Source organism: Aquarana catesbeiana, linkage group LG02, assembly GCF_042186555.1.
Source record: "Aquarana catesbeiana isolate 2022-GZ linkage group LG02, ASM4218655v1, whole genome shotgun sequence".
Classification (NCBI taxonomy): Eukaryota; Metazoa; Chordata; class Amphibia; order Anura; family Ranidae; genus Aquarana; species Aquarana catesbeiana.
Genome location: NC_133325.1, coordinates 627,436,436 through 627,463,131, shown reverse-complemented (window position 1 = coordinate 627,463,131; position 26,696 = coordinate 627,436,436). Strand labels below are relative to the sequence as shown.

The window sequence follows — 26,696 nt, the reverse complement described above, 5'->3', positions numbered from 1 at the left end:
ACTGGATTTCACTTTCTCCTCTACCGCGCCTACTGCTTAGCTCCACCCACCTCCTCCCTGTATCTTCTCCGGCGGGTGGCATGCAAAAGAATGATCGGGAGGCTCAGGCACTGCAGTCACAGGTGAGAGATCAGGCTTAGAATGCTCAGTCAGGTCAGCACCTCACAGCAGAGCTCTCAGCTCAGTTTTTGTGTGTCAGCCTGCCTGGAGCCACTAGCAAGCCTCTTAGTGGAGACTGCAGAGAGGACAGTCAGCAGATATGTATGCTGGCAGAAGAGGAGTGGACAGATGAGACACCCTCGGAGGGATGGACACATCCTTAGATATCAGGGCAGGGTTCATGCTGGGACTTGTAGTCCCCCCCAAAAGTGAAGGACTACAGGTCGCACCATGAACCCCTCAAAGCTGAAGATGTGACCCACCCCCCCAATTAGTGAGGAACTATAGGTCCCAGCATGAACTTGTGAAATCTATGTGGTCACACCCTTAGATCTCAGGGGCTCATGCCTGTCCTTCAATTTTGGGGGCGGGGTCACATCTTCAGATATCAGGGGTTCTAGCTGGGACTTGTAGTCCTTCACTTTTGGGCAGGTCTCAGCGTGGGAGGAGTCACATCAGCAGCCAGCAGTGGGAGGGGCGTTCACCTTCCTGGAGTCCCAGTGTTTCGGATTAGTGGTAGGCTGCGAGTGGCAAATTACACTTTATCTGGTGGCAGGCTATGGGTGGCAAGTGGCACACTGCATCTGGTGGCAGGCTATGGGTGGGAAGTAGCACACTGCATCTGGTGGCAGGCTATGGGTGGAAAGTTGTACACTGCATCTGGTGGCAGGCTATGGGTGGAAAGTGGCACACTGCATCTGGTGGCAGGCTATGGGTGGCAGGTTGCACTGCATCTGTTGGCAGGCTATGGATGGCAAGTGGCACGCTGCATCTGGTGGCAGGCTATGGGTGGCAGGTTGCACTGCATCTGTTGGCAGGCTATGGATGGCAAGTGGCACACTGCATCTGGTGGCAGGCTATGGGTGGCAGGTTGCACTGCATCTGTTGGCAGGCTATGGATGGCAAGTGGCACGCTGCATCTGGTGGAAGGCTATGGGTGGAAAGTTGCACACTGCATCTGGTGGCAGGCTATGAATGGCAAGTTTCACTGCATCTGGTGGCAGGCTATGGGTGGCACACTGCATCTGGTGGCAGACTATGGGTGGAAAGTGGCACACTGCATCTGGTGCCAGGCTATGTGGCAAGTTGCACTGCATCTGGTGGCAGACTATGGGTGGCACACTGCATCTGGTGGCAGACTATGGGTAGAAAGTGGCACACTGCATCTGGTGGCAGGCTATGGGTGGAAAGTGGCACACTGCATCTGGTGGCAGGCTATGGGTGGCAAGTGGCACACTGCATCTGGTGACAGGCTATGGGTGGAAAATGGCATACTGCATCTAGTGGCAGGCTTCAGTGGCAAGTGACAAGCTGCATTTGGTGGCAGGCAATGGTGGCATGCTGCATCTGGTGGCAGGCGACAAGCTCAGGGTTCCCACTGATTCTGCATTATGGTGAGTAAAAACTATTTTATTATATATTACAATGTAGAAACAGAAATAATGCAAATTAATCATCCTGACACCCATAGGTGTGCACAGCCTATTGCATTAGGGTTTGCACCCCAAAGCTCAAACACACATGAACGCCACCTGCTGTCACAGGAAGGGGCGTTGGTGGTGGGAGCCAGTTGATTGGGAGCATATTACTATACACCTTAAATACGGGTGTAATGTGTTCCTAAAGACCAACACTCAGTGGTGAATACCCCCAAAAGAAAGCTTTAGTTGTGTGAACAAAATTATAACAATTTTGTTTGGCTACAGTGTTGCATGACCACACAATTGTCATTTAACAACTTGCCACCCGCCCACCGTCAAATGACAGCGAGGAAGTGCAGCTCTCGTTCTGAGTGGACGTCATATGACGGGACTCAGAACGGCCGCTCTCGCACGCCCGCGGGGGCATGCAAAGCTATGATCGCAGCTGTGCCGCGTTGCTAGGACACGGCTAGACCCGATCTCTGTAAAGAGCTGCGCCCGTGGCTCTTTAACCATGTGATTGGCTGTGTCCAATCACAGTTGGTCACATGTAAACATGGAGATGCCGGTAATCGGCGCTCCTTGCTTCACACTGACAGAGTGTGAGGAGAGGAGAGCCGATCAGCGGCATCTCCTCGCAGAGGACACCTAGGCATGTAATCAGGGCAACGATCATCAGTGCCCTGATTAAAATAAAGCCCCACCAGTGCCAGCAATAAGTGCCCACCAGTGCCAGCAATCAGTGCCCACAAGTGCCAGCAATCAGTGCCCATTAGTAATGCCAGTCAGTGCTGCCCATCAATGCCACACATCAATGCCCATCAGTGCCCAACAGTGCCGCCCATCCGTGCTGGCTATTAGTGCCCACCAGTGCCACCTATCAGTGCCCACCAGTGCCACCCATCAGTGCCCACCAGTGCCGCCTATCAGTGTTCATCAGTGCCGCCTATCAGTGCCACCTATCAGTGCCCATAAGTGCGGCATATTCGTGCCCCCTCATCTGTGCCGCCTCATCAGTGCCCATAAGTGCCACCTCATAAGTGCCCATCAGTGCAGTCTATCAGTGCCCATCAGTGCCCCCTCATCAGCACCCATTAGTGAAGAAAAAAAATTACTTATTTACAAAATTTACTGACAGAAACTAAAACTAAAAAACCCAGAAGTGATTAAATACTACCAAAAGACTACAAGAACCCCCTATCGGGGCTTTAAAGCAGCCAATGAGATACAATATGAGTGGTCAAAAAGTTGATTTTATTGGTACAAAAAATATTAATAAAGTACTATAAAATAAATAAATAAATAAATTCTGACTATTCAAGTCAGGACATGAACTAATAAATACTTTAACTACGATCATCTCCAATAGTCCTTATTGTATGATGTATAATTTTCTTTGTCTAAAGTGTAACATAGGAAAGTAGGTTTTATACTCAGAAACATCCTATTCTCAGAAGAATTTAGCCTGAAAACAGTTCATAGTTCCTTTTACGTATCATTTTTTCTATGTACATTTTGGTATTATGCAATCTCTTTTTAGTACAATGTGCCATTTGATCATGAAATTGCAATAGGATGATGCTAGTATAATTATATAACCACCTTATAGGTGATAATGGCATGTATAGTACGATGTACAGACTATGGTCAACAAAAGGTCAATTTAAGCCATATAGACCCTATTTATAGTATCTAGTGAGTAAGTGATGAAGGCTGGTTAAGTCACATCTCTTTATTATCACTTTACAATGTGCATATCTAAATTGTTGCTTGGTCTTGTGTCTTTGGCTGTCCCCCCTTTAGTGCCTGTGTTTGTCCTCTAGGGGGCGGGGGTGTACTATCTATGCCTTTCTGGTAGGACAAGAGGGGCGGCGCTTGGGACCTGCGTCTCCTGTATGCGCCCACCAGGTGTCAGCACCTGGATCTGGGCGCTTCTTGTCTGCCAGCGGCGTCCCGGATCCCTTCCGGACGCTGTGCTCACGCGCGCGCGACTTAGTGCATGTGCGCGTGACATAGCGGCGCCTGCGCACTTGCGGCGGAAGCGACGGGGGTACCCGAGAGCATAATCTCCTCCGGAACGCCGGGGGGGTCACGTTTGAGCGCACAGCTGTGTCGCTCTTTCCCCTAATGGAGGGGGAGGAGGGAGGAATGTATCTGAACGCCTGCACCTGATGGGAGTTAGTCGATTGACACTCCCTATAAATGCACCAAGTTCTAGGGGAAGTTTACTGAACCTCTCCAAACTGTGTGATACCTGGCTATGCATCCACCGATCTGACAGATTGGTAAGTACACTTGAAACGACTTTAATGTTTCTATTTATTCCCCAGTATCTCCCCTCTACTAATCATTTTACTTATATGACTTATCATTATACTTTATACTTTAATCTTTTAGAACCTGGAATATATTAATCCAACTACTCCGGTTCGCTTGATTGGGTAATCAGCTCCGCCGTCACCATATGCACCTTATCCTTATTGTTTGTATCACGCACCGTTTGGTTTGGTGGAGGGTTGTGCATACCTTGTTGTTTTTCCACATTTGAGCTCCTACATTTTCCATTTCTTTCCTTCACATTCACTGTTACCTCCTTTCCTATCCTGTCACCCCCCCCCATTCCCCTCAACCCCCCCCCCCTTCTTTATCCAGCTTTTGCTGGTCTTTTTTATTTCACTTCACTGGTGGACGGCTGGTGCTGTTACCCTATGGTTTTCACCTTAACATTTTCATTGCTGCATGGTCCTTGATGGGCAGCAGGGCATTTGCTGGTTGTTGTTTGTTTGTTCATTCCTGCCTGTCACTTTCCTAATTTTCTCACATCGTGGGGTTTACTGTTTTCTTCTGTGTTGATCTATCCATTTCTTCCCCCTTTTTTTCCCCACACGTCCCTCCCCCCCTTTTTTCCCCCGTACCCCGTCTTTCCCCCCCTCCTTTTTTCCCTCCCCCCCTCTTTTCCTCCCCTTTTTCCCCTTTCTCTCCCCCCCCCTTTTTTTTTTCCCCTTCCCTCTCCCCTTTTTGTCCCCTTCCCCATTTTTTCCTTTCCCTTCCTCCCCTTCTACCCTTTTCCCTTCCCCCCTCCCCCTCTTTCCAGTTTTCCTTCTTCCTTTTGCCCCTCGCATTTGTTTCCCTGCATACCCATGGACCTACATGTCAACAGAATTATAATGCCCCTGAATTGGGGATCTGCTAGTTATTTGGAGGAATTAATTGACTCCTTGCTTCTTACCTTGTTTTTAGCACCATCACTAATATACCTGGGTGCAGTTTGGGTCGTCCGCTGTCCCTTTCCTCCCCCCCCTGTGTGGGGGGCATGTAGGCGTGATCCCTCGTAAGGCACATTTGGTCTACCACCCGCGCTCTGGGGAGTTGGCCTGACACGGGGGAGACAAAGGACATAGGAGGAACCATACTATTTTAAACACTTTGAACTGCCAGGAACCCTGTGATAGGTAATTATACAACCCATGCAGATATGTTACATTGTATGTACATAGGTTCGCTATTGTTGAGTCTTATGTTATGTTTGATATATGCTTACATTCCTACAGTGGACAACTATCCTCTGAAGAAGACCCAGCAAGGGTCGAAACGCGTCAGCATTTATACTTACAACTCTTGTTGTCCTACATATACTGTTTTGTACATTGTTTCCAATCACAGGCACTGTCCACTGTAATATTCTAAGGATCTAATATCCAAAGAAATTTTGGTTGTCCAATAATACATTGTATTGTGCATTGTTCCCTATCACGGGCATTGTCCGTTGCAATTTTTATGCTGTATTCAGTTCATGTCCTGACTTGAATAGTCAGAATTTATTTATTTATTTTATAGTACTTTATTAATATTTTTTGTACCAATAAAATCAACTTTTTGACCACTCATATTGTATCTCATTGGCTGCTTTAAAGCCCCGATAGGGGGTTCTTGTAGTTTTTATGCACTTTATGGGGTGTGCAGCCTACCTGTCTATACTCATGTGAGTGTCTTTCGTTGTTCATTTTCGTATTTTTGGGTGGTTAAACACCCTTCCCCCGTTTCCTCTGACACTCGAGTTGAGACATGAACTGTGAACTGGTTTTGAGGCGCTGTATATGATTCTGACATATGGTTTTTTCTTTTGTTTTTCTTGTTTTTTTTATACCTACTCCAGCTATAAAAGGCTGTGACCCTCTATCTAGGATGAGTAAATTCACAGGGGCCGATTGGGCTCATTTAATGACTCAATATGAGAATTCTTTTGAACAGGGAGACCAAAAAACTCTGTCCATTACATCACTATTTCAAAAACTAACTAAGGTACTTGAGAGAAAGTCTGCCCTCTTTTAGCACGTCAAAGCACGTCAAAAGTTTTAGCACGTCAAAAGTTTTGGCAGGTACCTTGAGGAACAGATTAACCCCTATGGACTACTTGTCCAAATTTTTACAAATGTTGACCTAATAAGCGATGAGTGCAAAGCCGAATGGGAGGCCAATCTCAAATTGTGCTCTCGGGAGATGATGTCCATCCTATCCAGGGAATACAACAAACAAATTGGCCTAGACGGTGTTATCAACAAATTGGAACAAGCACTGACTCAATATGCCCAACACCCCCTGTTTGCTGAATCTCAGACCTTATTGGAAGAAAATCTTTCAACCTTTAACAAAAATATTCTACATAACAAGGAAACGCAGTTTTGGAGAGACAAACATGCTTTTTCGGAGGGCCATGCCTACAGATGGAAAAATTATGGGTCCCTACCAAATAACCATTTGCGTCGGGAATTTAAGAACAAAAATAATGCTCAAATTTAAAAACTTCGGAGGTCCTCGGATTCCGAAACTGAACGAAAAAATTCCTCCCAACGCAATCAAGCGCGTAGTAAATCACAACAAAAAAGATACCGCAGTTTCAGGAATTCTCCTGAACACGACTCCAAGAAACGAGCGATGGACACTGCCTCCACACAATTAGTTTCTCTGGATGCCCAACCTAGCCACACAGCAACCAAAGAACACATTGCTGATGTGGGTAGGATAGTGGCCCCCGAACTAAACAGTAATATTTCACTGTCACAGGAACCTTCTAAACATTCCACTTCCGCTGTAGCCCCTAACGAAGTAGCTCCACAAAAAGCTTTAAACTCAGCTTGGGGACCTGGGTCCCCACAAACCAACTAAACAGGCAAGGGCTTGGACCCCTTTGTGGTACAGATCCAACAAACCACCTAAGCGTGGTTAATTTATCCTCCATTAACCTGTCACCAAGTGAGATACAACTGCTATCTCGTGGACTAACCTTTTGTCCCGAACAAAACTTTGATGTCTTTGAAACAATCACTAACTTACAACTCTTTGCACGCAGGTTATTATTAAAATACCTGCATTCCAAGGATGACTCTGATGATGATGCTGTGGATGGGTCCCCTTACAGCATGAAGGAGTGTAGGGCCTTACGAGACCTAACTCTCCTTTACCAAGAAAACAATACGGTGGATTTAATAGACCAAATCGATTTGGATGCCTTACTGCAGGAGGTGGACAAATCGACTCCAAATCCCCTAGTAATGTTCAAAAAGGCCTCTACAACATTCCCCTCTTCGAGCATTAACCCCAATGTAGCAGTATTTTTAAGGCAGACAATTCGCAACATATGCAAACTATCACAAACCAAACCTAAACCGGCTAATCTTTCATATGATGAAAATCTGGCCCTCCAGCGCCTTACAAAAAACCCCAAAATTGTAATAAAACCTTCAGATAAAGGGGGCAATGTGGTCGTCATGAATAATGACGACTACGTTTCAATGTGTTTGGACATTCTAAAGAACAAAGAATGGTATAAAGTAATTTCGGCCCTTAACATCAATCAATACAACTCCAGCTTTTATAGCATGGTCGATCGTGCATTCTATAGAGGCGAAATCACCAAGAACATCTATGAATTTGTTAGGACCCCACATCCTAAGGTAGCTACGTTTTACAGTCTACCCAAGATTCATAAAAACTCTATTAAACTTACAGGCCGTCCCATCGTCTCCGGTAATGGAGCTATATCAGAAAATCTAAGCCGTGTCATAGATGCACACTTGCAACTTCTTGTTCTGTCCTTGCCCTCCTTTGTTAAGGATACAATACAATTCTTACAACTCATTAACGATCTTAGGATACCAGACAATGCTATTCTGGTGACTATTGATGTTGAGGCGCTGTACAGCAGCATCCCCCACTCCCAGGGTTTGGCTGCTGTGCAAAGGGCCTTGCAACAGCATTCCCAGTATGATCCGGCATTGATTAGGTTCATTCTGAACGGTCTGCACTATATACTTCACCACAATCATTTTTGTTTTGACAACTCCCACTACCTCCAGGTGCAGGGTGTGGCTATGGGGACCTGTTGTGCCCCCTCTTATGCCAACCTGTACCTGGGGGAGTGGGAGAAGTCTCTCTTGGATGATGAGGATCTTGTCGTATACACCGGCCACATAACCCAATGGCTGAGGTATATCGACGACGTTTTCGTCATCTGGGAGGGACCTGAGACCAAACTAGTCGAATTTTTCAATAGGATTAATGTGAACGATCGTAACTTGAGATTTACGATGACCCATGATCCCCACAGCGTCACCTTCCTAGACGTCTCCATTTCGGTCACTGCGGAAAGAAATCTTTCTAGCACTCTGTTCCAAAAGACAACTGCCGGGAATACGGTCCTCCACTCGGACAGTTTTCATCCCACTCCACTTAAGAACTCGATCCCTTATAGACAATATTTGTGCCTTCGGCGCAATTGTTCGAATGATACTCTGTTTAAAAAAGAAGCTGAGGGGCTCCAGAATCGACTGTTAGCAAGGGGATACAGTCGATCGTGCCTTAAAAAAGTGTTTAACCAAGCTATAGGATACTCTAGATCCCAGCTGCTTTTTAGACCCAAGCCCTCCAAGAGCTCTGAATGTAATCTTACCCGGATTATCATGCGCTACTCTCGACAACATCTGGCTATCAAAAAGATTATAAAGCGCCATTGGAGCATCCTCACAGATGACCCCAAATTGCGTGAATTTGTTCAAGAAAAACCCACCATAACATACAAAAGAGCTATGTCACTACGTGACAAGCTAGTCCAGAGCGAATACATCAATGAAAATAGGAGATTGAAGCATTGTTCCATAGCAGGTTCCTTCCCCTGTGGACATTGTTCCTACTGTTCACTTATCAAGAAAGACAAAACCTTTGCTCTTCCTAACGGAAATACATTTACACCTACACAATTTGTGAACTGCCACACCCGCAGAATAGTATATCTGATGGAATGTGAATGTGGCGCTTACTATGTGGGGAAAACCAGGCAGGAATTTTGGAAACGCATTTCCCAACATGTCTACAGTATGCAGGTGGGGAACCCGTATCTCCCAATTGGGAGGCATATAATTTTTACACACAACTACAGGGTCCCAAAAGTCACCTTTGTGGCCCTCTACAAAATACATATCCCAATTAGAGGTGGTGACTGGAACAAGTCTCTGCTGCAAATAGAGCAGATATGGATATTCCAGTTACAGGCCACCTCCCCACCGGGCCTTAATGAATCGATTTTGTTCGCCCCTTTTTTGCAGGGGTTTTCATCTGGTAGGACTCAGTGAATGTATGGGAAAGGATTCTCCACCCCGAACGTCCTGCAGTCCTGCAGTTTTCTGCGGAGACCTGTTAGAGAATACATTACCATCAATTTTTTCTTCCTCTCCCCTTCCCTGTTTCTTCCCCTTTTTTCCCCCCCTCTATGTAGACTAGAGGATAGTCTTCTACAATATACACACAAATCAGCATTTCCAATTTTTGACTTATTCCTGCCTGGTTCTCCCTACGTGTAACTAATAAATACTTTAACTACGATCATCTCCAATACTCCTTATTGTATGATGTATAATTTTCTTTGTCTAAAGTGTAACGTAGGAAAGTAGGTTTTATACTCTGAAACATCCTATTCTCAGAAGAATTTAGCCTGAAAACAGTTCATAGTTCCTTTTACGTATAATTTTTTCTATGTACATTTTGGTATTATGCAATCTCTTTTTTGTACAATGTGCCATTTGATCATGAAATTGCAGTAGGATAATGCTAGTATAATTATATAACCACCTTATAGGTGATAATGGCATGTATAGTACGATGTACAGACTATGGTCAACAAAAGGTCAATTTAAGCCATATAGACCCTATTTATAGTATCTAGCGAGTAAGTGATGAAGACTGGTTAAGTCACATCTCTTTATTATCACTTTACAATGTGCATATCTAAATTGTTGCTTGGTCTTGTGTCTTTGGCTGTCCCCCCTTTAGTGCCTGTGTTTGTCCTCTAGGGGGCGGGGGTGTACTATCTATGCCTTCCTGGCAGGACAAGAGGGGTGGCGCTTGGGCCCTGCGTCTCCTGTATGCGCCCACCAGGTGTCAGCACCTGGATCTGGGCGCTTCTTGTCTGCCAGCGGCGTCCTGGATCCCTTCCAGACGCCGTGCTCACGCGCGCGCGACTTAGTGCACGTGCACGTGACGTAGCGGCGCCTGCGCACTTGCGGCGGAAGCGACGGGGTACCCGAGAGCATAATCTCCTCCGGAATGCCAGGGGTGTCACGTTTGAGCGCACAGCTGTGTCGCTCTTTCCCCTAATGGAGGGGGAGGAGGGAGGAATGTGTCTGAACGCCTGCACCTGATGGGAGTTAGTCGATTGACACTCCCTATAAATGCACCAAGTTCTAGGGGAAGTTTACTGAACCTCTCCAAACTGTGTGATACCTGGCTATGCATCCACCGATCTGACAGATTGGTAAGTACACTTGAAACGACTTTAATGTTTCTATTTATTCCCCAGTATCTCCCCTCTACTAATCATTTTACTTAGCTATGACTTATAATTATACTTTATACTTTAATCTTTTAGAACCTGGAATATATTAATCCAACTACTCCGGTTCGCTTGATTGGGTAATCAGCTCTGCCGTCACCATATGCACCTTATACTTATTGTTTGTATCACGCACCGTTTGGTTTGGTGGAGGGTTGTGCATACCTTGTTGTTTTTCCACATTTGAGCTCCTACACTTTCCATTTCTTTCCTTCACATTCACTGTTACCTCCTTTCCTATCCTGTCACCACACCACCCCCCGTCCCCCCCCCCCATTCCCCTCCCCCCCCCCTTCTTTATCCAGCTTTTGCTGGTCTTTTTTATTTCACTTCACTGGTGGAAGGCTAATGCTGTTACCCTATGGTTTTCACCTTAACATTTTCATTGCTGCATGGTCCTTGATGGGCAGCAGGGCATTTGCTGGTTGTTGTTTGTTTGTTCATTCCTGCCTGTCACTTTCCTAATTTTCTCACATCGTGGGGTTTACTGTTTTCTCCGGTGTTGATCTATCCATTTCTTCCCCCTTTTTTTCCCCACACGTCCCTCCCCCCCTTTTTTCCCCCGTACCCCGTCTTTCCCCCCCTCCTTCCCCCCCCCCTCTTTTCCTCCCCTTTTTCCCCTTTCTCCCCCCCCCCTTTTTTTTCCCCCTTCCCTCTCCCCTTTTTGTCCCCTTCCCCATTTTTTCCTTTCCCTTCCTCCCCTTCTACCCTTTTCCCTTCCCCCCTCCCCCTCTTTCCAGTTTTCCTTCTTCCTTTTGCCCCTCGCATTTGTTTCCCTGCATACCCATGGACCTACATGTCAACAGAATTATAATGCCCCAGAATTGGGGATCTGCTAGTTATTTGGAGGAATTAATTGACTCCTTGCTTCTTACCTTGTCTTTACCACCATCGCTAATTTACCTGGGTGCAGTTCAGGCCGTCCGCTGTCCCTTTCCTTCCCCCCCGTGTGGGGGGCATGTAGGCGTGATCCCTCGTAAGGCACATTTGGTCTACCACCCGCGCTCTGGGGAGTTGGCCCGACACGGGGGAGACAAAGGACATAGGAGGAACCATACTATTTTAAACACTTTGAACTGCCAGGAATCCTGTGATAGGTACAGTAATTATACAACCCATGCAGATATGTTACATTGTATGTACATAGGTTCGCTATTGTTGAGTCTTATGTTATGTTTGATATATGCTTACACTCCTACAGTGGACAACTATCCTCTGAAGAAGACCCAGCAAGGGTCGAAACGCGTCAGCATTTATACTTACAACTCTTGTTGTCCTACATATACTGTATTGTACATTGTTTCCAATCACAGGCACTGTCCACTGTAATATTCTAAGGATCTAATATTCAAAGAAATTTTGGTTGTCCAATAATACATTGTATTGTGCATTGTTCCCTATCACGGGCATTGTCCATTGCAATTTTTATGCTGTATCCAGTTCATGTCCTGACTTGAATAGTCAGAATTTATTTATTTATTTTATAGTTCTTTATTAATATTTTTTGTACCAATAAAATCAACTTTTCGACCACTCATATTGTATCTCATTGGCTGGTTTAATGCCCCGATAGGGGGTTCTTGTAGTTTTTTATGCACTTTATGGGGTGTGCAGCCTACCTGTCTATACTCATGTGAGTGTCTTTCGTTGTTCATTACTACCAAAAGAAAGCTCTATCTGTGTGAAGAAAATTATAAAAAATTCACATCGTTACAGTGTAGCATAATCGTGCAATTGTCAGTCAAAGTGTGACAGCGCTGAAAGCTGAAAAATGGCCTGGGCAGGAAGGGTGTGAAAGTGCCCTGTATTGAGGTGGTTAATGTGCGACCTCGCTAAAAGCTTAAAAAAATTGGCCTGTGCAAGAAGGGGGTAAAAGTAACCGATATTGAAGTGGTTAATAAGGTCTGCATATTCTATGGGCCAAAGGCACAATGGAATTGCTTCAAAGTAGTACAGGAGCCTTTTCCAAAATCATTCTGTGCTGAGTCGCATTGATGTGAACAGGCACAATGTGATTTTCATTTTCATGAAAATCTATGTGACTAAAGTTGCATCTGAAATTACACTAGTGTCAACAGAGACTAATAAGCAGCATATATAAAACAAACAAATCAATCAGCGCAAAAAATTCTAACATAAAACAGCAGCTGAACACTGAAGGCCAAAATATCAAATCCTAATATGTCAATATGTCAATATAATAAAAAAGCAGTGCAGCGCATAGACAGACAGAAAAAACACATGAATGATGATAAAAGAGTCCGTAGTGTAAATATTTACAAAAAACACCATCAAGTGTCCAAAAACGGTGGTCCTATGGATGACACACAAGGTGATCATGTAATGGCCTTTACCAACAGTGAATCCTAACTGCTCACCTCAAAGTGTGGACCCCTGAGTATATCAGTTAGGTCACACAAGCAGTCCCTTCACAAGGGTATGTATGCTGGTCCACTGGATGAAAGGATCGCTGGAGATGAGTGTATGCTAGTAACATAAGATCCCCTGTGACCTGACCATAGGCTCTGATATATTCGTACATAGAATGATAATAGTACAATATAGTGCTCTCCGTTTTATATATATAAAACATTTATTATAAAAACAATTGCACTTACAAATCTGGCACTGTTCCTCAGTGCTAAGGTGATAAGGCAAGCAACAACAATCTTCCACGAGGATAAACGGAGGACGCCGGTGATGTCACGTTGGTCACATGGTTCCATACGCGTTACATCCCAGGGGGCGGGACTTCATCAGCAGTACCGTTTTTTATATATATCAAACGGAGAGCACTATATTGTACTATTATCATTCTATGTACTAATATATGGCCAGTGAAGACAGCTGGAGAGGGTCAGCACGTTCAGGAGATCTTCAGTGAGAAATCAGTCAAGAGGCTGGTGAGTGTTCAGTTTGGCAGGACTGTGGGAAATAGCCAGGAGGGTCAGGAAAGGGGCAGCTGCAGCCAGGTGGGCTGGCATTGCCTGAAGAGGTGGTGCTGGGATCAGTAGCCACAGGGATGGAAGCTGGACACTAACTTTTGTTACCCAACTAGGGGGCCCACGGTCCCTGCCTGTGAAGGGCCTTTGTCTATCTGACCGTTGCCTTCTCAGATCAATTATCAGTGTGCCAACTGGGTCTGTGATTTTTGTTCTGCAAGCGAGTGCTGGAGGAAGAAGTGTATATAGATTGTATATGGGAAAGTTGTCCCTGAACAGTTTGCAAAGTCAAATGGGCATCCCATAATACCCTTAACCCCATCCAAGTTAAATATCCCCTTATAAAATACGAAAAACAATGTTGCTGGGCTCATTAGGATAATATTCCTGCAATGAATGAGTAATTTTTAAACAATAATATCTTTAAGATACAAGATCAATCAATATGAACACAGACTAAAAATAGGAGATTTATTCACCAGTATATATATATATATATATATATATATATATATATATATATATATATATTGGTTGACAGAAACAAATGTTACATAAAATGAAGAATATTAATTGTGTACCCGCTAATGGGAGTGTTGTACTTTTTAAATGACACAGAAATTATAAAATTTCCCTGTATAATCAATGACCAAGTAAATATGGCGATTAGACAGAACATCTGTATTTCACTAATTCAACCATTACTATACTGCAGGTAAGTAAGTGATAAATAATGTGAAATAAAATTAGACGTTTGCTATGTCAATAGGTGGGAAACTATATTTTTATAATGAAAAATTGAAGCTTAGAGATAAATCTACAAGGCAGTTATTGACTCGAGAGAAATAGTTATCCAACTGTATAGAATAATCAATAAGAAAAAATTGAAGATAACACAAATGAATACAAGGTAAAACTCAATACGACATAATTACCCTTTCCAAAATGGCTACTGGTCTGAAAAGATGGTTACCAGAGTTTTAAAATGGCTGCCGTGTTTTCCAAGATGGCTTCTGCTTAAAGAGGAATTACTTCTTGCGCCCTCAGAGTTACAAAGTATAAGGTGTCAAGGAATCTTCATTAATATGGAGATAGGAGTTGATGAATGGAGTGTGTGGATCTGTGTGTCTGAATGAGTGTCCCTCCATAGCATCTATCTTGATCCTATATACCATTTTTGACAATAGGCTCATAAAAATTATAATAAGCCTAGCCCAGAAGGTGTAACTTATTTTCCATTGGTTGAAAGATCTATTGATTACCTTTTTGTAGATTTATGTAATATCTCTTTCAACCACCAGGCGTGTCCAAGGGCAGAAATATTTGTTCCGAAATATCTTCTAAGTAATATGCTCAATCTTCATAATGTGTTTCTGCTTGTATAGTGTTGATGGTATATATCAGGGATGTGCAGAACAGAGGCAGAGCCTCACCTGCCATGAGCATAAAAAAATAAATAAAAACAACAACAAAAAAAACGTCTTTGAGGGTTGTAGCTTGGCGACTACCCCAAATTGGGGGGGGGGGGTATGTAGCTGAAGTCATACCCCACCACTAGTCTAAATTTGGGGCTCAAATCATCCATGGTTCCGGAGATACGGGGCTCCTTGCACAGCCTGACAGAAGCTAAATACAGAGCAGCCAGTTTAAATGCAAGCTGGCACACTCTGTTTGCAGCAGACTGAGAGGATGAGCTCACAATGCCTCTCCTCACTTCTTGTCAATGGACAGCTTGGAGTCTTGGACCAATGGTAAAGTACCACTCATCTTAGTAGTATCATGTTTTTTTATCTAACCAACCAGAAAATGTAAATATCTTTCGTTCTTTGGTTTCTAGCTTTGCAAATAGTTTGTCTATAGTATTTAAGAATAGGTAATTCATTAAAAGTTGGGAAATAGCTGAATTCATTGTGGCCATTTTTTCAGCTTCCTCTCATGGGGCTCATGACATAAAAGAAATTAAAACTACATTATTATTTCTTCTCAACAGGTCTAACACTGTGCAAGGTGGGGGATCCCTATTCACTGCTGGCTCCTACGTGGGATGCGCTACATATACTGTATATTTGCCCTACTTTTTAGAACTGGAATGAAAAAATAAAATTTTGTAAATGATCAGTACAAATACAGTAATATGTGGTGTATTTTCCTTTTAGACCATGTTTACAGCATGTGAGCTGGGAATTTTTGACTTACTACATGATGTTGGTGAGCCCTTGTCAGCAGCGGGCATTGCTTCTCATTTGTGTACTAATGTAGATGCTACAGATCGCTTACTCAGTACCTGTGCTGGAATGAAGCTCTTAAAAGTTGAAATGAAAAACTTGGAAGGTAAGATTTATGGATTTACCTTGTTCTTTTGTTTTGCAAACATAATATATATTGGCCTATTATGATTAGTTTTTGCAACCAATTTTTTTTTAGTACTTATAGAAATATGGTAAGGATCTACTTGGGCTGCATTATGGGTCCTCTGGGTTTCAGTGTATCTGTTCCCAAACGTATTTGGTCCCAGAAAAGAAATTACCCAGACCTCACTGCCACAACCCCCCCCCCCCCCCAGAAATCTAGAAAGATGAAAGGAGATATAACAACCTGATGCTTCACTCCTCTCCACACAAGACCAGTCCCTGCAGCTCCTGCACCTCCTTGAGTCTTGATGTCATCAAGCCCAGAGCAGCCTCCAAAGCTCTGCTCTTGGCGTGAGGACACCAGGAACAGTCCACCACTGATCGTTGTGGATATAGGTTTCTCTTCTCCCCGGACAAAACAAGAACTTCTCACACAGGCATTCCATCTGTCGTTTAGAATAAAATAGACAGCAGCATAGTTGCCAACAGTCCCGATTTTCCCAGGGCAATCCCGATTTTGGGACTCTCGTCCCGATCGGAGGCCACCCCGATTCGGGATTTTGCCTTTTTTGCCCAGGGAAATCGGGAATGTTTGCTTTTGCACTTTTGCAGCAGCTGGCTTCAACAAAATGGCCACCGGCGCCGCCGCTAGATCGTTCCCCTTGTGTTCAGTGGAGAGCGGAAGGGGGCTCGATCTGTACAGCCAATGAGTCAGCTTCTCTCTTCACACTGAAGCCGAGGTTAGCTGCACGGAACGGCCCCTCCCCTCTCCACTGAACACACGGCGCTGGCCGCTCGTGGAGTTCCTTCTGCTCTTGTCCCTGTCTCTCAGTGTAAAGCCCAGGCAGCAATTTAACTTTAATGTACAGGAGGGGGGTTAACTATATACAGGAGGGGGGTTAACTATATACAGGAGGGGGGTTAACTATATACAGGAGGGGGGCTTAACTATATACAGGAGGGGAGGGGGTTAACTATATACAGGAGGGGAGGGGGTTAACTATATACAGGAGGGGGTTAACTATATATACAGGAGGGGGTTAACTATATATATAGGAGGGGGTTAACTATATATAGGAGGGGGTTAACTATATATAGGAGGGGGTTAACTATATATAGGAGGGGGGATAACTAAATACAGGAGGGGGGGGTAACTAGTTACAGGAGGGGGGGGTAACTAGTTACAGGAGGGGGTTAACTATATACAGGAGGGGGGTTAACTATTTACAGGAGGGGGGTTAACTATATGCAGAAGGGGGGCTTAACTATATACAGGAGGGGAGGGGGTTAACTATATACAGGAGGGGAGGGGGTTAACTATATACAGGGGCGGGGTTAACTATTTACAGGAGGGTTAACTATATATAGGAGGGGGGTAACTAAATACAGGAGGGGGGTAACTAAATACAGGAGGGGGGTTAACTAGTTACAGGAGGGGGTTAACTATATACAGGAGGGGGGTTAACTATATACAGGAGGGGGGTTAACTATATACAGGAGGGGGGTTAACTATATACAGGAGGGGGTTAACTATTTACAGGAAGGGGGAGTTAACTATATACAGGAGGGGGGTTAATCATATACAGGAGGGGGGTTAACTATATACAGGAGGGGGGGTTAACTATATACAGGAGGGGGGGTTAACTATATACAGGAGAGGGGGTTAACTATATACAGGAGAGGGGGTTAACAATATACAGGAGGGGGGTTAACTATTTATAGGAGGGGGGTTAACTATATACAGGAGGGGTGGTTAACTATTTACAGGAGGGGGGGTTAACTATATACAGGAGGGGAGTTAACTATTTACAGGAGGGGGTTAACTATATATAGGAGGGGGGTTAACTATATATAGGAGGGGGGTTAACTATATATAGGAGGGGGGTTAACTATATATATAGGAGGGGGGTTAACTATATATAGGAGGGGGGTTAACTATATATAGGAGGGGGGTTAACTATATATAGGAGGGGGGTTAACTAAATACAGGAGGGGGTTAACTATATACAGGAGGGGGGGTTAACTATTTACAGGAGGGGGGTTAACTATATACAGGAGGGGGGCTTAACTATATACAGGAGGGGAGGGGGTTAACTATATACAGGAGGGGGGTTAACTATTTACAGTTGGGGGTTAACTATATATAGGAGGGGGGTTAACTATATATAGGAGGGGGGGTAACTAAATACAGGAGGGGGGGTTAACTAGTTACAGGAGGGGGTTAACTATATACAGGAGGGGGGGTTAACTATGTACAGTGGGGTTACTATGTACAGGGGGGTAACAATGCACAGGGGGGTTACTATGTACAGGGGGGGTAACTAGGGGGAGAGGGGTAAGTATGTACAGGGGGAGGGGGTAACTATATACAGGTGGGTAACTATGGCTCTGCCTGGAACACTGATGTAAGGACTGAGGCTGGGAACACTGGTGTAAGGACTTACTCTGCTGGGGGTACCTGATGCAAGGACGGACTCTGCTGGGGGCACCTGATGCAGGGACGGACTCTGCTGTGGGCACCTGATGCAAGGACGGACTCTGCTGGTGACAGGCGACGTGGCAGGTGACACGTTCAGGGATCCCACTGATTCTGCATTATAGTGAGTTGAATGATTTAATTTTATATTACAATGTAATAATAGAAATAATGCACTTCAATCATCCGGACACCATAACAACCATGGTTCCAGGATGATTAAAGCGCTAACACCAGGTGTTTGGAGTATCTTTATCTTCTGATTGTTAATCTTTCTAGAATACACATATTTCTATTGTTGTGTCGGATCTGGGGCTGCTGTCCCTCCATCCCCCTGTCCCCCTGTCCCCCTTTCCCCCTTTCCCTCTCCATCCCTCATTCATCTCAGACTCTAACCACACCCCCTTTGAGTCACGCCCATTTAAGCCACACCCGCTTTTTGTGTAAACCATGCCCTACGCGCGCTGCATTTTTTGTTTCCCCTATGCCATGCCTGCAAATGCATGCTCCGCCCCTTAATTATAATACAACTCTGCCTACAGCCAAAAAAGTGTCCCGGAAATTTTTTTTACAATGTTGGCAACTATGCAGCAGATGTAAATGGATGATCATCCTTTTACATCAGTGTCTGTTCAGGTGCACTTTTTTAAATGGGTCTCTATTTTTGTTTAGTTTAAAAAACGTTCTGTTCTTTACAAAATATTTTGGTCTACATATTTTAATATACTTTATAAACCAAAAATTAACCTATGACCCAGGTAGTGGTCAGCAAAAGAAGTAACTTCCCCTTCCACACAAGCATGGCAAAGGACGTGTCTTACAAGCATATAAGCTCATACAGAGTGAAAATGCAACAGCTCTAGACAGACAGGGCCGGTGCAAGGATTTTTGTCTACACAGGTGAAGGTGCATTTCGCCTCCTGTGACCCCTCCCTCCACACAGGGGGGTTATGCATTCCATGCTGCCCCTCACTGGCTATGGGCAGCTGAGGCAAACTTAGGCTTTATGTACACTAGCAGCTCCTAAACTTGAGTTTAATGAGCTTTTGGCGTTTTTTTTCCAAAGCTCCTAAACTCAACTCCATAAAAGCCTAGGCATCAATGTACACATAGGCTTTTAGCCAAGGCCGTGATAAATGTAGGCAGGGTGTACATGAAGCCTAAAAATTCCATGCTGCACCTGGTAGGAGATAGGGCACAGAGTTAGAGAATGGAATACAGGTATTTTAACCACTTGAGCCATTTATTTCACTTTTTGTTTACATGTTTTAAAAATCATTTTAGGCCTGAAGATTACTTAAACCCCCCAAAACATTATATATTTTCTTAAAGCAGATACCCTAGAGTATAAAATGTTGACAGTTCCATTGTTTTATGTTACATGATATTAGAGCAACGGTTTATTAAACACAAAGTTTCAGTAAAATAATATACTAAAGTACATTTTTGGGTACATAAAAGCAATTTATTACCCAATTTGTTGGAAAAATATAAAAGATGAGGTTGAGCCAAGTAAATAGATATCCAAGTCAAACTTTAAAGTGGAGTTCCAGCTGAACCCATGTTTATTAAAAGTTAGCAGCTACAAAAAGTGTATCTTCTGACTTTTAATAAACACACACTCACCTGTCCCATGGTCCAGCGATGTGGCCGCCTCAAAGTCTCTGTTGTCTCCCCCCGGCTGTCTGCGGAGCCTGCATTGCAAGTGTGGGCATCCGGCTGTAATAGTTTGTGGCCTTACAGCTGGGTGCGCACTGCGCATGCATGAGCCACAATTTGCGTCCTGAATGGCCGGGCAATCCTCTGTGACCCTTGTCCCAGAAGATTGCAGAGGGGGGGGGCTAGAAAAGGAGTCGCCTAGGCGGAGCAGGCGGAAGTGGGAGCTGGATACCTGTCAAAACCAGGTACCCACTACCCCCCCCCCCCCCCAAAAAAAAAAAATTACATACCAAATATTGCATGTCAGGGGCTCAGGATACCTTAAAGCGGAAGTTCCACTTTTGGGTGGAACTCCGCTTTAAAATTGCATGTGCCTGTAAAATGGTGAAAAACAGTACCCTATATTTTTTAATAAGCGACACTTTAAAAGCCCCTACAGGTCTTCAGTTTAGAGTTACACAGGGGCTCTGGTACATGTGTAGCATTATGCTAACTGCAGGGAGACCTCAAGTATTACTGGTGGTACTAGCTACAGTGTAGGGCAATTACTGTTTTCCTATGTAGGCGGCCCTGACATGTATTTTTGTATGTGTGTGTGTGTGTGTGTGTGGGGGGGAGGGGGGCTCTAAAATTCTTCTGTTTTTTTTTTTTTTATGTGACTCTTTTACTTTTTTTTACATTACTCTATTGCTATCACATAATAGCCCTAAATGCTAGCTTGGTCAAATTTCTAGCACTGCAACTGCTGCCTTTTCAGCTGTTAGACTCAGCCCCCTTTGTGGAATTTATGAAATGTGCTGTACTACAGTGGCAGGTTCCCCAACGCCATTTCTTTTCATGTAAAGCCATTCCGGCTCTCTACCGCCATGTGGAAGTGTCAGAAACCATGAATCAGACTGAGACAGAAGTACAGTTAAAACACACTTGTTTAATAATAATGAAAAAGGTAAACGTAGTCAAAACATAGCCAGAGTTCAGGAACCAGAATGGATAGTCAGACAAGCCAAAACGTCAGGGAGCCAGAGATGAGCATAGTAGAACAGCAAGCAGGATCTGGAGCCAGAAGGAATGTCAGCCAAGCAAGTCTTGGAACACAGGAACACAGGAGAGCATCTCTAGAGATATGGCCAAGGTGAAGGCAGAGATCATCTGGACTGGATGGCTTAAGTAGGCAGGACTGACGAGCAGGATATCATCAACAGGTGAGTCACTGTGGAGAGATAGAAGCTGGCAATTAGCTCCTATCTTAGCTGAGCCCAGCCCTGACAGGAAGGCAATGTTTTGGCCTCGTTGGACAGGGCGTTCAGCAGTAAGGTTCATATTACCACTGACTCATGGTCCAGCAAGCATGGGCAGGGACATTGCCTTTCCTTCACGGTGCACTGGGTAACTCTGCTGGCAGCTGGGTAGGATGCAGGACAGGGTTCAGTGTTGGAGCTTGTTCCGCCACTACGCCTCCAAAAAGCTAGTGGTGATTCTGCCACAACATCTGTATGCTCCCCTCCCTCCTCCTCTTCTTCCTCTATGGCCTCTTCTGCAGAATTGTCCTCTGAACTAGCAGTGCTCCCTAAGCGCTCAAGGAGCTATGCAAGCAGTCAGGCACAAAGATGCCATGCGATGCTTGAGTTGGTCTGCCTAGGGGACAGGAGCCACACTGGGGCAGAGATTCTGTCAGCTCTGCAGGGGCAGGCTCAGAGGTGGTAGACACCACACCAGCTTCAGCCAGGAATGGTTGCATGCAACAATGGCACCAAACTTCTCTCCACCCTTCGACAGGGACACTTGACCCATGTTCCATGTTTGGCACACATCCTGAATTTGGTGGTGCAGCTTTTCTTGACCAGGTACCCAGACTTACAAGATCTCCTGAAAAGTCTGTGGTCCTTTCCGCCGGTCATACAATGCCAGTGCTCGGCTGGCTGACATTCAAAGGGAATGCCACCTGCCCACCAACTGCCTCATTTGTGACATGCCCACCAGGTGGAACTCAACATTGGCAATGCTACAGCGGCTGCACACACAGCAGAGGGCCATCTATGAGTACCGTTGCGAGTATGGCACCAGGACCCGGTCAAGGGAGCTTGGCTTCTTTTTGCCACGCCAGTGGCTACTGATCAAGGATGCATGCACTGCCCTGTTACCATTTGAGGAGGCGACAAGGATGGTGAGCAGCGACAATGCATGCATCAGTGACACTGTCCCTCTAGTCTTCCTGCTGCAGCACATTCTTTGTGGTATCATGGACAGGGCACTTGAGGCAGAACAGCGGGAGGAAGAGGAGGACTTCCTTTCCTCTCAGGACTCCCTTTATGCAAAAAGCATTCCTGCTGGTCTGCCAAACACACGGAGGAGGAGGATTGTGACAGCATGAATGTTGAGAACATGCATCAGTCTTCGAGGGATGGTTTTCAGTCCCCAGTAACCCAAGGAGTTGTACGTGGCTGGGAGGAGTTAGTTACGGATAAATAGTGTGATCCTTAGTGACCCAGAGGACTCCGAATAGAATCCCACTGCAAACTTACACTGCATGGCCTCCCTGATTCTGCAAAGCCTGCGAAAGAACCCTAGGATTCGTGGTACCAAGGAGAGGGATCATTACTGCCTGGCAATCCCTCTTGATCCATGTTACAAGGGTAAGGTTGCAAAACTCATCCCGCCTTCGCAGAGGGAGCAGAGGATTAAAAATCTTTAGGAGGCTTTGAAGAAAAGTTTGTGTAACACATTTCCAGACCCTGGGAGGTTACCATTTCCTGGTGCTGGACAACATGTTTCTGAGGCTTCGTTCGGTCAGAGGAAAAGAGGTGGAGAAGGTGGCCGACTGACTGATGCCTTTAAATAATTTTTCAGTCCTCAGCCCCAAGGTCTGATAGGTTCCAGCAACCATCACCAGTGTCTGCATTATATGGTGCAGAAATATCTAGGGGCAAGAGCAGTGAATAATATAAAATTTAAACTCACGCAGAATGGTGAAAAGAACTGTGAAAAAGAAAACTAAAGCAGCTGCCACACACAAAGTGTTACTCACTAGAAATGTAAAATTATGAAAATGTGGCACTCGCAAATGTTATTAAACATGTGTAGCCAAGTGTAGATGTGTGCAACTGTGAATATACAAAGCAAAAAACAAGAAAATAAAGTCCAAATAAACGTGCTGAATGTTCTGATCCTCAATGGGAAAAAAAACTTTTGAAGTGCAATGGACCACAGACGCTCCAGGACTTTTCAGGTGCAGAAACGCCACCCCCACATGTGTCCCCACTCACCAAATGGAGATGACCCCCAGCTTTGCAGTCTGGGGTCACTTCAGGCTTATGCGATGGTATCCAGAGAAGCTCAGGAGTGGTGTTGTGCACATCAGATCAAAAGATTTCTTGTTGGAATTTCTCAGCAGAATCACCAGGCACCAAAAAAGGATAAAAAATGGAACTAATAGTGACAAGTACCATTTGAAAAGGGATTTATTCCATGTACAAATGGGTACTTACAAAATAGTTGATAAAAACAGGCATGTAAAGGGATTAGAGATGGATTCGGACGCTGATCACGGCATGCGTTCCAGAAACCAGGGAGTGCGTTCCAAGGAGCAGGAAATGATGTCAGTGCCACCGGAAATACATTGACATGTTTCGCCAACCTACAGGGCATTATCAAAAACCTAATTCTCGGCCCACTCGACCGTCTTAAATAGAGGAAAGGAGAAAACATCCTAGGTTAAACCTAAAAAATTAGGTTTAACCTAGATGTATGCTTTAAAACATATGAATAAAAAAAAAAAGTATATGGGCACATTCAGTCCATATGTCTTTATATCAAACTATTAAGCTTTTGTGGCCATACTTATTGTACTTATGGGTCACAGGAGTGCACTTATTTCTGCACCCTTGTGACCCATATTCAGCCTAGAGAGGGATTCAGCCCACTGTTGGCTGCCATTGCAGAGCCAGTCCAGGCTCTGGAAAGATCCCGACTTTAAGGTTGGGATCCACCCAGATGCCTGACCAGTAGTTGGCACAGCCTCTCAGTGCAGCATTGAGAGCCTGAGCCAGCTACTCTCACCTCCTCCACAGCCCGGCACTCCAGTGAGCACTGGAGGGACAGAGCAGAGACTGACAGTCACTGCTCTCTGCTCAGTGAAGACAAAGAACTAAGGGATCAGCGGTCATGTGATCGTTCAGTTCTCAGTTTTAGAGCCAGTGAGGGACAGCTGCAGCATTGCACTATTTCACCAGATTCCCAGCCTGAAAGCTAGCAAAGTGAAGTAAAGCTTAAACTCCACTGTACAATGCCTTTAGAACTATGTATTAAAGGGAAAAACGTAAGATGCAGTGGAAACAGTTGAATTGTCTTTGACCGTACAGTTCTTTAGTAGAAAAGTTATATGTGATTGTATATTTAACATGAAGCATATTTACAAGTAGGAAAAAACACATATCTACAAGTTGTGCAAACATTAAAGTGGCTGTAAATATTAAAAAAAAAAGATAACAAACCGGTTTATACTTATCATAGTATACATTGGCCCCAAATCTCCTTTTCCGGGGTACTCCACTGGCTCTTCTGGCTCCTCTTCTCCATTGAGTGCCCCCATAGAAAGCTGCTTTCTATGGGGGCACTCATGTGGGCTCACTCCTGAGTCTCACTGTCTTCATCTATTGACACAGACAGCAGAACTCTGACCCGCCCCCGCTTCCTCATCACTGGCAGGAAGTAAAGAGAAAAAATTGCTGCAGACGTGCACAGCGCTGGATCGAATTAGGTAAATAAAAAGGGGGGAAGGGGGGATACTAATCCCTAAACATTTTTTACCTTAATGCAAAGAATGCATTAAGGTAAAAAATGTTTAGGCATTATAGCCGCTTTAATGTACATTTACAGTATCTATTTGTTTAAAGGAGAACTATTGCCCATTTTTTTTCAATTTTATTTAGCTCCCCAGGGAACCAAGTGCATGTAGCACTTGTTGTCCCCTAAACACGTGCTTCCGGTTCAAGGGGGGTTTTTAGAACATGACAGAATGAGTTACAGGCATTAAGAATATCAAAATTTCAAGGTGGTACATTTGAGACTTTGAGCGTATGAGTATTAATTGCAATAAACCTGTGTTTTGCCTATGCAATGAAAAGCAACAAGGTCACTTTATTTGCAGACACGCCAGCAGCACACATTTATCTTTCCTTCACTCCCCCTTGCCTCTGTTCAGCATCCAAGAAGAAAGGCGTAGTACTTCTGCCTATGGGGGAGAATATGACTTAAGCAGGCCATAGATAATTCATTTTTCTTCGTTCAAAGTGTCCAGCTGGTGGAATGAAAGAAAAAGACTTGATTCCCCCATCCACACATTCAAGGTGGATGTTGGAATCCTCCTCACTGTGCCTTTGTATTCTGACAGCAGGGAGTCCTTCCCGGCTGTCAGATTATACTGATCAGCACCACCAGTTATAGCAGGCGGCACTGTTCGAGTGGCAAAAATTTTACAGGGCAGTAGTACAGGAGTCGTTTGGTAGATCAACTTCTTTATGAACACCCTGCACCATACATGGATCAAAATTCGGCCGGTCATTGATGCTTGCTGATTTTCTGTCACATAGGAGTTGTGGAGAACAAAATGAACCAGGAAAAAAAATATTTTATTTGTAGATATTTAGCTTCATGTATGACATGCTTGATAATTGGATCTTAAAGAATTAACACTGTGTTTTATTTATTTTATTTTTAGCATATTATTCTAACACAGATGTTTCTTCAGTATATCTGGTCAAATCAAGTCCAAAGTCCCTATATCACATGATGATGTACTACTCTAACACCATGTATACATGCTGGCAATTCCTACCCCAAGCTGTAAGGTATAGTCTTGAAAGTGAATGTGTAGTCCTTTCAATGTGTTAAGGTATAGCTTATTATTAAATAAGTACTGTATATGTGGCAGCTATAATTGCTCATTATATACAAGGTGGAGGCAGTGGGGGGGGGGAAGCCCATGTATTACTGCTATATCAGTCAAAAGGCCACACAATGCTGACATTACTCTTCATTAAAAGCTTTATTCAACCAGAACAAACACATGGAGAGTCCTTGCCTATTGACTGCCTCTCTCTGAGGCATTTCACATTTACAGGCTTAATCACAGAGATGGTCTGTCTCTACGATTAAGGCTCCATTCACATATATGTGAATTTGATGGGTTTTGAACAGTATCAAATTCACATGACATGTGCATCTAACTATCTTTCTATGGAGCCGGTTCACATATATACGGTCCATACCAGCCCAGGACAAAATGTAAAAGAAAAATGGCGTAGCCCCCTCCCCCTCCCCCGAATCCATACCAGACCTTTATCCGAGCATGCAGCTTGGCAGACCAGGAAAGATAGAGGATAAGCGAGCGTCACCCCCCCCTTCCTGAACCATACCAGGCTACATGTCCTCAAAATGGGGGGGTGCATTGGGGCTCTGACGGGGCTTCCAGATTCCGATAAGCCCCCTGCCCACAGACCCCCACAACCACTGGCCAGGGAGGCCCTTGTTCTCATCAACGTGGGGACAAGGTGCTTTGGGGTGGGGGGGCAGAGCCGCTCCCCCCCCTTCCTTGCCTGCCAGGCAGCATGCTCGGATAAGGGTCTGATATGGATTTTGGAGGGGACCCCATGCCATTTTTTTTTTTTTATTTTGGGGTGGAGGTTCCCCTCAAAAACTACACCAGACCTAAGGGTCTGGTATGAATGTGGGGGGGACCCCACTCTGTTTCTTTAAAAAAAAATTGGCGCCCTTTTTTTCACAATTTTTTATTTTTTAGATTCAGCT

The 26,696-nt window shown here is 44.6% G+C and overlaps 1 protein-coding gene across 3 annotated transcripts in view; it reads left to right on the top strand.

Moving 5' to 3' along the window:
* Positions 1 to 26,696, top strand: part of LOC141128844 (acetylserotonin O-methyltransferase-like) — a 103,679-nt gene that overhangs the window by 7,313 nt on the left and 69,670 nt on the right. The window contains exons 2-4 of one of the 3 annotated variants that reach the window (XM_073616409.1): positions 15,397 to 15,413; positions 15,563 to 15,737; positions 25,609 to 25,738. In XM_073616409.1, coding sequence (XP_073472510.1) covers positions 15,566 to 15,737; positions 25,609 to 25,738 — 302 coding nt within the window. In that variant the 5' untranslated portion in view covers positions 15,397 to 15,413; positions 15,563 to 15,565. Of the gene's footprint in view, positions 1 to 15,396; positions 15,467 to 15,562; positions 15,738 to 25,608; positions 25,739 to 26,696 lie in introns of all 3 variants that reach the window. The other 2 variants (XM_073616407.1, XM_073616406.1) reach the window with 2 other exon arrangements.